A 12,146-nucleotide genomic window follows, 5' to 3' on the forward strand; every position below is an offset into this window, starting at 1 on the left:
AATTTTTTTTTCTTGAAAAAGTGCACAACTGAACAATTGTTTATCAGAAAAGTAGCAGGACTGAGTTAAAAGGGAATAGAAGTAAAAAGAATACAGTTTGCTCAAGGACACAGCTGATTGCGGTCAGACATTAGTGTTTGTAAAAGATCGAATGAATTGCTCTTATCACCCAAACCAGACAGTGACACTGTGACAGTGTCACTGTATCATCTGATCGTTTTACATCCGCATTCAGGGACTGAAAAATGTTGCAACTTCCTCTTTTGTTTTAGACCTTTCTCATGTTGTTTGCTTACATGAAATGAAAAAGTACAATAATATAAAAATCAAATTGATTTAATGATACCATAATCAGAAATTTTTTTTTTCAATCTTTAAAATTTGTAGTAGCTATATTAAGATAAAAAACTTGTCTTGGGAAATTTGTCCCCCCTTGAGGTGGCTGTAGGAGGCAGAGCAGGTTCCCTACTGATCGGAAGGTTAGTGATTTGATCCCAGGCTCCTCCAGTCTGAATGTCAAGTATCCTTGGGCAAGATATTAACCCCAAGTTGCTCTCCGATGCATCCATCTGAATATGAATGTGTATGAATGAAGCTAGGAAGCACTAAGTATAGAAAGAAAGTGCTTGTTTGAATGGGGGTGATTGGGTGACTGGCATGTTGTATAGAGCGCTTTGAGTACTCCAGGAGACTAGAAAAGCTCTATATAAGAATCAGTCCATTTACCATTACCCCTTGGCATTGCTGCCAACTGTCAGAGAAGGTTAACATACACCTATTAAAGTAGTGGTATTCACCCTCCATAACTGGCACACAGGTGTGACACTTTCTAGATTGATCCCTATCAAAGTCAAGTACCTGGGTGTATAAAAACACAAGTGTATTTGGTACAGTTTTATTGTTTAGCTGCTAATAAGAATCAAATTATTGTTGCTTTTCTTTGCTATCATACTTTTGTCAAATAGCCAAATAAAATATTACATTACAAATTATAAACCTTTCCCCATGAATTCACTCTAGCCTAACTTCTTATTCTTGCAGCTATGTGGCCTAGCACTGATTGTGGTAGGAATCATGGTTCAGGTGTCGCTTAACAAAACCCTCAAGATCACTGATCCCACTGCCTCGGCAGCTCCCATTATCCTGATCGGAGTTGGTGTGGTGATTTTCTTCATCAGCTTCTTTGGTTGCTGTGGAGCCTTCAAAGAAAACCACTGCATGGTCACCACGGTAATTCACACAGCACCATATGCAGTAACTTTGTTTTTGTTAACTTTTTTGCACGAGATTTCATTGTAAAAATTGCTGTTTATTTGTGTGACAACCACTCAGGTAGATCATTCAATTCCTCATTCGTTCCTTTTCTCCTCCCTCAGTTTGCTGTCCTTCTCTCACTGATTGTTATCGTTGAGATTGCAGCAGCAATTGTTGGATACGTCTTCAGAAACAAGGTAAGTGTTGAATACATCTGTTTTATGTGAGTCCCTGCAGAAGGTGTGGTTTTAATTTGAGCTGCAATGTTGTGTGTGTTGTGCCTCCCGTGTAGCTCTCAACTATCGTCCACGATAGCGTCACTGACATGATCGCCAAGTACGAAAAGAGCACACCAGAATTCAAAGAGACCGTGGACAATCTTCAGCATAACGTAAGTTCACTGTAAATGTTCCTGTTCACTGTTTGGTTAGTATGGTACCACCCTGTCAAAACATTTTGCATCCTGTTGGTAAGTTTCGTGTGACAGGATATTGTTGCTGTTTGCACAATGTGTTCCATATCATTTTACTCTACATCTCAAGTTCATAGCTGTTGTTCATAGACTTGTTTGCATTTTCCAGCTGAAATGCTGCGGTGTGAACGGTTCTTCTGACTGGAAAAACTTCACTAGCAAAGAAAACTCTGTGCCTGACTCATGCTGCAAGAATGTCACTAAAGGCTGTGGAATAGAAACCATGACTGACTCTGACAAAGTGTATCAGCAGGTAAACAGGGGTCAATTTCTTTCTAAGTTTATTTAACCTGAAATTTACTTTCTTAATTCTTAAGTCCTGTTTATTTAGTAAAACATCTATGTTATCAGCATGTTGCTTAAATAGGTAAAAAATATATATATCTGGCAAGCTAAAGAGACATACAGTAAATAATTGTTACCAAACTGCAACTGGATGGCATGTAAATATTAGAAACATTACTCCAGCTGCGTAACAGTCTTGCTTTGTGCCAAGCACACAAAAGGATTAAAGGATTTGGAACTGCAAACTCATCTGCTAACGACTGATTGATATGTTGTTAGGCAATGAGTGCGCACTAGTTAATCATCCTTTGTGAATCCAGTAGTGAGCATAATTTACAAAATGGACTTTGTGCTATTAAATGAGTGTCTGAGGTCATAAACTCTTAAGGAAAGTGTTTGAGGCTACAAAGCAAATGTATAGTCTGTGTTTTCTCACAGACTATACAACTGGCAAACAGAGTACCTCCAAAGTTAAATCTTTGAAACAAATTTTCCACCAGGAGATTAGTGACTAAAACAAACAAACAAAAAAAGATTTACTGCTTTACGTGCACGAGAAAATGGTTGAGGTAGCTGCTCTCATTGTCACACTATGTGATTTGTAGAACCTCAAATGTGGAAGGAGGAAAGAAAAACGAAACGGCAAAAAGCCCACAAGCATACAGAGTGTACTCTGAGTTAACCTTTCTCAGATACAGTGGAGATCAATTCTAACTTTTCTGTTTGTTCTCTTTAGGGTTGTAGTGCTGCTATGGAGACATTTCTAAAGAATAACATCTTATGGGTGATAGTAGCAGCGGTTGTCATTGCTATCCTGCAGGTATGTAACACCATTAAACAAAATTTGCTCTTAAACTCAAGAGTCTATCAGCTCATTTTATTTTCCTTTGTTACTATGGTAATGTGTTGTTGCTCATCTTGCTTCTGGACTCTACAGACTTTTAGTTTTTAAAAAGTTGTAAACAAAAATGATGACCGTTTTCTCTCTTCCTTCCAGTTACTCGGTATTGTGTTTGCCTGCTGTTTGATCAAAGGCATCCGGGACGGCTACGAAGTTATGTGATCAACACCAGAAGAGGAGTTGACTGTCCGGACTACTCACAAAGTTCTTCACTTGGATATTTTAAAATGTTCATCATACTTTCCACATAAAACGCAGAATATAATTTTCTTCATACAGATAATATTTTCATAGTTAATGGCTCTGCTTTGATGCTGTACATGGAATGGAAATGGAGATTAATGTACAGTGTCATATTAGCATAAGTGAATGTTCTCTCTTAACTTTGCTTGCTTTGTTGTAAACGTGAGTTTATTTTGGTGTTCCTGGATCTGTTCTAAGCTTTGAACTGCTTTGGTGTTTATACGTCGTACTGGGTTCCAGTTTTTAATTTTTTCATTAAAGACCTTTTTAATTTCAGCTGAATTTTCTGTATAAAGTTATACAGGAGGAAAATGCACCTTTAAGATTTTTATTTCAGACACATTTCCAAGATATTGTATATAATATTGGCACAACACAACACTGAACATTTGCAGAGCAAGTAATAAAAAAAAATCTTAAAAAACACAACATAATTTTTGCATCTTCTATTTCAGATAAACTCTGTGTGCTCTTGCAAAAGGCACAGGAAGCGATGACATGTTCAGTTTTACACTTACACAAGTCACCAGCAGATACAACAGGAATTTCCTCTTCGTAGGAGTAACCAGAAAGCAGGCGAAGGGCTTACAACAAATTTTGCACTTAAGTTAATGTCATTCCAGCCTTTCAAAAAAATAAGAAGGTAAACAATAAAGTGATATCTTGTCAGAAATGTGTGCTGTGCCACAAACCAAAAACTTTGAGAACGTGCAAGACGTTCAGCATCTCATCACACAAGCAAGCTTCAATGACTTTACAGCTGGGCCACCAGTGGGCTTTTTCTTTACATAGTTACTCTCAGGGACTTTCATATTGTCTACTGCTGTTTGACGTCAACCAAGTTATAACGCCTCTTCATCTCCACATTACCCACCACAAGTCCTGTTACCCACAACCTTGATCATGGTAAACAATATTCAAAGTATATAAAAAAAAAAAACACAAAGTGAGGTACTGGCATGAAAGAACACAGGACATGTTTGATGTGAAATGTAAAAACAAACATGCCCATCTTAATGTAATTCTTTTAAATGGAATGTGTCTGAGCATATCACCAAACAAAAAGAACTGCTGAACTTAAACAGTGTAATAACATGTATCAGTTCACACATGCAAACAAGGTTCACATATAGCAATAGATAATCATGACATTACTTCCACATCACCAGTATAGCACTAATGTCTAATAGATGACAATGGATTCATCTTGTTTTTAAATGCTATTAACTGCAACTGCAAAGGCTTCTTTTTTGTGGTAAATCCTTTGAATAGAAATGGTTTCTTGCCAAAAACACCCTTAAAATGTTGTTTCCTTTCCAAAAAGGAGCTGTTGAAAACCTCTTGGAAAGTTTTGCTTTTCATTGCACGTAAGAGAGTATAATCACAACAGCAGATAGCATGTGGCTTCCTGTCAGTGATGGCTGGGACCACCTGGGTAGTTTGCAGAGAGAAACACAATGCTGTGCAAAAGCAGTGACACCTCTGAGTCTGCAAAAATGAAAGTAAAAAATACATGCTAATGTAATAGCTATAAAAGAATCATGCAACATTTAGGAAATACTTAAAAGGTCTTTTAAAGCACCCCCCAAAATGCTTTAAATATAACTCAAAGCCTGATCTTTAAGTCACAAAAGGTAGTGGATATTTTGTCTTGACTATTGTACGTAGAACAAGTAGTTCCTATATTGTTTAATGTGTGGAGACAATGTGCATTTATTACATTAGCTAGTTAGCAGATTCAGCCTCTAAACAGTTTTTCAAGCCTCCCGTTATAACCTAAAAGAGCCAAGATTTTTGTGTCCGGCCGCTACTTAAGAATGCAGAATATCTTGATAAAGCTGATTAAAAAGATAGACAATAGCCTGATGGTTTCCAGATGCATTTTGGCAAATGCAATCCCTCTTGCTCTCATTCTGAATTGTACTTGGATTAAAAGCAAAGCCTGCTCAAATGTAATTGTCAGCAGAATCTGAATTATGAGAGAAAAAAAAATGCTGTTAGTGTCAAAAAAAATCTTATTCCTTGACTTGGCATAAATCTGTAGAGCAGCAGATTGTGCACTTATCAGGCTGTTCACACTGCTTTGTTAGGGCCATAAGCTGTGCACCAAACACCTCCTCTAGAAAGTTCACCGGCTCATCATCTAGGGTCATGTACTGAACAATAAATGCAACATGCACAGGTAATGCTGAATTATATAGAATTTTGGTTCCAATTAAATGCCCTTTCAGATTAAGTATTTTTTAAATGTTTAACTTTAGAGTAAAGTCCTGCATTAGTGAATGAACTGAGTATTAACATTCAAGTACAAACAGACACTTCATATTCAAATAAGAATTAACTTAAATAATTTTCTGTTCTGTCACTACACATGTTCTTGAGTGAGACCGTTTCTGGAGCTACTTTGATACTACTGCAGTACATAGAAGGAGAAAGGCTTGGTTACTCTTCATAAAGATGATTTATATGTTAGATAAACATGCAGTATATTTCATCAGCCATTATCTGCAGGGTGTTTCATTTGTTTAGAGCGCAGGTGTTGAACTCCAGGCCTCAGTGTCCGGTGTCCTGCAGGTTTTAGATGTGTCCTTAATCCAACACAGCTGATTCAAATGGCCAAATTATCTCCTCAACATGTCTTGAAGTTCTCCAGAGGTCTGGTAATGAACGAATCATTTGATTCAGGTGTGTTGACCCAGGGTGATATCTAAAACCTGCAGGACACCAGCCCTTGAGGCCTGGAGTTTGACACCCCTGGTTTACCGAAACAAAAAGTGGAGTGCCATCTGTTGGAATCATGTCAAATAGCAGTACAGACTCATTCCACTCATTTGGCTACAGATACACTGGAGTTTAGTAAAACTGGAACAGAGATGATCTGTGGGACAGTCTAAGCCTTATACACTGATCAAACAATTAAAGGAACACCTTTTAGGAACACTTACTTCTGGGATGTTGATCTGGTCAGTTAAGTAGCAGAGTGTGTTTATAACCATTTTCAGCTTTTTTGGTGCACTGGAGGGGCACCAATGAGACAACCATGAAAATAGGAATGATTTTACCTCATGGGGGCAAGTGACATTTTTACCCTTCTCATCTTTTCTGACAGATTTTTCACTCGATGGCTTGGGTCAGTCTCACTATTGGTAACATGAGGCAATACCTGGGCCCTATAGAGGCTGCACAGGTAGTCCCACTTCTACAGGATAGCACATTAATGTGTACAATTTCCAGAAGTTTTGCTGTGTCTTTCAGTGCAGTCTCAAGAACAGGTGGATTCCAGGGGACAGGCTGTAGAAGGTCGTTAACCCATCAGCAGCACCGGGATCGATTAAATTTTGGCAAAAAGGACGAGCCTGTTAAATAACTTTTTCACTTTAACTTTCAGGGTGTCATTAAATTTAGCCCTCTCTAGGTTGATACTTCCATGTCCATCACACAGTATGCCATTCTTTCATTCCTAACATATTACCCAGTCCACATCAATATCTAGCACGATTTCTTTTCGGATGTCCTTTCAAAGTGTTTTTAATGTTTTTGAGCAGTGTACATCCAACAGATGTGCTGCACTTCAGCTATCCACAGCATCCACAAAGCACATCAACTCTAAATTGTGCTCCACATACACATGCATAAAGCCAGAACTTTAGTTTAGGCTCATATTTACTTACATTTTGAACTATTATTTTGTTTTATTTTAATCCATGGTTTTTCTGACTCATTATGGACATTGTGGGGCTGACTATACAGGTAAGCACAGTAGAAGCAATCAAGTCTCAGCTACTTTATTAGGGAGAAATCTGTGCAATATTCTGTCTGGAAATTTCTCTTCACATAAATCCTCTTAAGGAAACAGGTAAAGTTATTTTTATTACAATTCTGGTCATTTTTCTTTGGCTCTCATCAAAATCTTTAGGGTAGGTGACAGAAAAAAAAGAATCTATACTGCAAATCCAAATAATAATAATACCTTTCAATGAGCTTGACACCTGTAGCCACTGGGACAACCATTCACGACACTGGTTAACACCAAGAACATCAGCATTGAGGCCCCTTAGATAACAAGCCTGAAAGGAGAAAAACATCAAGTATTTATAAAATGGCTTAAAGAGGAAGGCACTCAGTATATAAAGTCATGGAGAGTGATGGACCTGTCTGAGTTCAGAGTCATTCAGCTGGTGAACGCCCAGTCTGCTGAGGCCCCGGTCCAGTTGGAGCAACTCCAGCCCGTGGCTGCTTAGCCGCTGGCCAATCAAGAAGCCGGGGAGCCGTGGCGTCAAGAAGAGCAGCGGGCTGATGTGTCTCTGATTAGCCATGAAAACATGAATACGAAGGCTTTACTAAGTTTTTTGCATTCCTGTTAACTGAGACAGAAAATTGGAGGAGTTTTACTGACCATGTGATCAACGCTCATCCTCCTTATACCCAAAGGAGGTCCAGAAAACAGGCTTCGGATAGCAAGGATTTCAGACGCTTTGGGGTTTGCTCCACTTTGGACCTGAACAAATATCAAACATACATGTACTGGTTAGAAATGAACAGATCTGCAAATCTGTACTGTTTCACACAGTTCACAGCCAAACTTTGTGGCGTTTAGGCACCATCATGACTGACTCCTGCAATGTTTATTAAACTGAAGAATGAGAACTAGGGTGCACTTACTATTTGTGCATCCATAATGAACAGTTTAAAATTTAACAAATAAGTTGTAGTTTTCTAATGAAAAGAAATGACAGTTATCCTCGCAAACTGGCCAAGTATCCCAGCTATGTGTCCAAAGTTTGAAGTGAAAAACTGTGCGAAAGAATACTTAGCAGAGCAGAAAAACAATGCACTATTTTAAAACCACTGACAATTTAGAGTGAGGATTTCTATTGTCTTAATAAGAGGGGGGATACATTAAATAGCAAGTGAGGAGTCAGTTTTCACAGTCGACATGGAAGTGGGGAAAAAAAATTGGACAGCATAAGAATCTCTCAGACAGAACTGTAATGGCCAGATCACTTGCACAGATCATCTTCAAACCACAGGTATCAGGTGTTTCCCCAATAAGCATGGGTTAGTACTAGAAGCAGGCCAAGCACAGACAAGCAACAAGATTTCTTGGGTGCTTACAAGATTATAAGCACCCAAGAAAGCTGACAGGACACATGCATGGAGCACAATAACCACAGACAGGTCATAGTGCGCATGCTCTCGGCTCTCCACCACTAAAATCTACCCAAATCATCAGCTGGATAGCCTTTAGTGATTATGCAAGTGCAAAGCTGGGTTATTGAGCAAGAGAAGAAGATGGATCAGTTTGATGAGTCACATTTTCTCTTACATCATGTGCACGGCCAAGAGGATGTGTGTGCGTGTCCTTAACTTTGGAAGAGTGCTGGCAGGATATGCTACAGATTTAGTGCAAGACAGTAGAAGAAAAGTGATGTCTGGGCAATGTTCGGCTGAAAAATCTTTGGTTCTGACATTAATGAGGATGTTACTTTGAGACATAATATCTAGTTATTCCCTGATAACTCGTGCTACATTCAGGAAGATAACATTATAAGGGGCCACACTGTAAAAACTGTTCGTGAATGATTAGTGTACTTTGAAAGCAGAAAGCAGTACTGCTACACATTCCCGATACTTACTTTTGAACACAGGTCCTTAAGTTGTCTCTGTAAGTGACCATTTTTGACCTGCTGACTCGTGCACTCAAGTCCTTTGAGCACCGGCCAGTGGTGCCGAGCTCTGAGGGAGTGGTACACTCTCCGAAACTCCAGCTGCTGGCTGGGAGTCCAGAAGTGAGGGATCAGGAGCTGACGGGGGAAGAAATACCTGTCGATGCAGGAGGAGGTGTTGTTAGCAGAGTGAGGCACAATAAGTGACAGAAAATGATTAATGAACAGGGACAGCAACATAAATAAGCCTGCAAATCAAATGAGATGGTTATTTCAAGAGGACTCACATCAAGACAAAAACCAGGTAGTTGGCAAAGGGAGGGATGGATATGATCACCAGCGGGATGGCCTTGATCAAGTCTCTGCGAAACTGTCAAACACAAGTCAAGTGAGCCAAGTTACTGTGAGACATTACAGCCCTGAAACACTGACAATGCATAAACTAAAAATACTACACTGCCATAAACACAGGAATTGAAACTCTACCAAAATCTACACTAATTTATGAGAATGGGTGACTAAACGCTAATCCCTCCCCTTAAAGGATGCTCTGACAGTCCTCGCGATTATGAAATTCTTTTTAAATACCATTAGTATTTACTCAGAGCGATAGCTCAGATTGAATACCTGACGTACAAAGTCAGAGAGATGAATCGGCTGAGATGTGTGGAGGGGAGAAAGTGGGATTATCGGGAAAAGGATGCAGAAGATGAGGCTGACAAGCAAGAAAAAAACAAAAGAAAAAGGAGCTTTACGGTTGTTTTGACAGGAAACGCTGATGGTTGGCATGAAAAGGGAAGATTTAGAAGACAAGAAGAGTTGGAAACAGACATTCCACTGAACTGATCAAAAAGAAGAAGCTGCCAAAAATAAATAAGAGCATTGCTTACATCAGTATTACACATTTTTCAATGCTGATAAAGTAGATGACCTTCTCTACCTCCTGAGGCATGCCATCCCACCCCTAATGAAGTGCTAGCATCTTGATAAATCCTCACGCCTGTTAACCTAATACCAGACAGAATTAACTCATTATGACCGGTTCAAACAGTGGGTGTTTGTTTTTTCTTTTTATGGTTGATTTAAGCCTTTTCATTTTAGGAGTTTAAATTAGAATATATTAATTTGTTATTTTGATCTTGAATTCTGTTTTTCTGTCTATTTATTCTTTTAATGAATACAAACTGATGGCTGCACTAAATAATATGATAGTTTATTTGCCTTTAAAATTTTATACAGTTTTGCCAATTAGTGTCAAAACAAAATAGAACTGGTTTTATTTGTGTGCATGGAGATGGTGTTAACCCGACATGAATTCCCATTGCCGGTATTACACTAATAATACTCCAATCAATAATCTAAATAAAATAGGATTATATTGGATTTTCTGTGACAAAATGCATCACATTTTGGTAGATAACGTGATAGAAAACGCAACTTTTTTTTGCTAAGAGTGAATGTATGAAGGAAAGGATTTTTAAAAAGATCCCAGATAAAAAAAAAAAAAAGCAGAGGGAATTTCTATACAAGGGAATTTCTTTTTGCAACCAGGGTTCGCCTCCTGCTGGCCATTAGACAGAATGCAGTCAAAAGAAAATTTTACACTCAGAAGCAATAGCATCATATTAACAATCAAAATCAAGTATATTCCAAACTTTTGCAATTTGAAAGATTAAAAAAATCAAATAATTTTTTTCTGACTTATTGCAGATTTAATAATAACAAAAGAAATGTAATTATATTTAATACAAATTTAATAATAATAAAGAAATTACTCATTTTCACTGAGCTATAAGCAGTTTGATTCCCTCCATTTCTAATATGTGTGGAAAATTCTGATATTTCTGTGTGCAGTGTGGTAAACAGACCCACCTGTCTGAGTTTCTCCATGTCCCTGTAAGGCAAATCCTGGAACTTTACTCCATCAGACCACATTTTTCCTTTTATCCTCCTGATATCTTTGGCATCTCGGAACAGTAGCTTGAATCCTGGAATGAGTGACAGAAAAAATTGTTTTAAATATTACTGTAGATTTTAAAAAATTTATTTGACTCTTAGAACAAAGTGCTTTGTAGCATGCTGTTTATTTAGACACCAACTCCTTAGCCTGCTTGTACTCTGTAGATGTTCGCTTTAGATTGGGGCCACAAAATGATGTAATTGTATAATCATTTGTATATTAAAAACAGTATGTAGTATGCAATGTTTGTTTGCTTGTTTAATGCAGTTTTAATAAAGTAAAATGAAAATTTGACTTGCAAGACCTGAAAAAAATAAGCTCGGGTAAGTGATGGACAAGAACAGTGTTTTCTGGATATAATGCTGCTGATGGGGTGATGTTTGAAAGAAGACAACTGGACTTCTTTAGGTTTTTGAAGACATTTCACCTACCATCCAAAAGGCTTTTCAATTCTAGAACAAAAGCAGACACACCTATACAGGAAGTAAAGACCCTGAGGACCCTGATGTTAGTAGACCAGGTGGTGAAACGATCATATTAAGGCCATGGAATATGAGAAATCTGGCTATTAAATGTCTTATTTTAACTCCAGATTCTGATCATGAGTTGGGTCTTGAATTCTCTCTCTCTCAGCAACTTTCATCTTCAAAAACCTTCATATATAAGGTGCCTATGTACTACAGCAGCCTGTTTCCTGGTCCCTATTCAGGTTTCCCAACCTCATTGTTGGGCTAACAAGACTCACAGGGCTCTCCTGCAGTTTTTTGGAGACCTCAGGAGTGAGTAAACCGTGAGCTTACCTTCCACGAAAGTGTGATAGAGCAGAAAAAAGCGGGGAAATCGCTTTTTAAGGAAATCTTCATATTTGGTATTAGCCCACTGGAGTTTGGAGGCAACATAACGAGCAAAACCTCGTCTGACTTCGGACGATGAGTAGTGTCTACACAGGGGCAGTCTGTCAGAGAGGAAAGATATCTGTCATTAAAGGAATAAAATAATTGTTTGTACATTAAAGAATTAAACATGATTACTCTTTATCGTTGGGGTATGCACCGATCACGATATAATAATTGCTCTGATGAAAATATCAACAACGTACTTTATTTTTTATTTTAAATTTTATTTTCAATATCTCTTATCAGCCGGTAGGTATAGCTAGCTTAGCAAAGGTTTACGAAACACGAGTAAAACAAAAATGATAAATGATGGAAGCGACGATGTTAATCGGCTTCATATATACCTGAACTGACAGACCACGTAGGGAGAGTAAAGACCATGTGTTATCCTGTTTTTACCGAGACGACAGTGTCGGATTAAAGACAGTTGACTACACAGACTCGAACAGGACAGCGCCATGTTTGACAG

General features: G+C 38.2%; 2 protein-coding genes across 2 annotated transcripts in view; one reads left to right on the forward strand and one right to left on the reverse strand.

Moving 5' to 3' along the window:
* The window catches only part of cd63 (CD63 molecule), a 9,474-nt gene extending 6,043 nt beyond the window's left edge, over window positions 1-3,431 (forward strand). The window contains exons 3-8 of the mRNA XM_005748983.1: window positions 1,042-1,230; window positions 1,377-1,451; window positions 1,547-1,645; window positions 1,836-1,979; window positions 2,748-2,831; window positions 3,009-3,431. Of these exons, the coding sequence (XP_005749040.1) occupies window positions 1,042-1,230; window positions 1,377-1,451; window positions 1,547-1,645; window positions 1,836-1,979; window positions 2,748-2,831; window positions 3,009-3,074 (657 nt within the window). The 3' untranslated portion in view covers window positions 3,075-3,431. The remainder of the gene's footprint in view (window positions 1-1,041; window positions 1,231-1,376; window positions 1,452-1,546; window positions 1,646-1,835; window positions 1,980-2,747; window positions 2,832-3,008) is intronic.
* A 38-nt stretch (window positions 3,432-3,469) lies between these two features.
* Window positions 3,470-12,146, reverse strand: letmd1 (LETM1 domain containing 1). Its single transcript, XM_005748984.1, has 9 exons — window positions 12,022-12,146; window positions 11,582-11,736; window positions 10,694-10,809; window positions 9,109-9,191; window positions 8,792-8,978; window positions 7,552-7,653; window positions 7,307-7,459; window positions 7,126-7,222; window positions 3,470-4,643 (listed from the first exon to the last, which is right to left on the reverse strand). The coding sequence occupies exons 1-9, from the start codon at window positions 12,135-12,137 to the stop codon at window positions 4,567-4,569; spliced, it is 1,086 nt and encodes a 361-aa protein (XP_005749041.1). The 5' UTR covers window positions 12,138-12,146; the 3' UTR covers window positions 3,470-4,566.

Source organism: Pundamilia nyererei, unplaced genomic scaffold (genome assembly GCF_000239375.1).
Source record: "Pundamilia nyererei isolate P.nyererei 1_Seehausen unplaced genomic scaffold, PunNye1.0 scaffold00235, whole genome shotgun sequence".
NCBI classification, from domain to species: Eukaryota; Metazoa; Chordata; class Actinopteri; order Cichliformes; family Cichlidae; genus Pundamilia; species Pundamilia nyererei.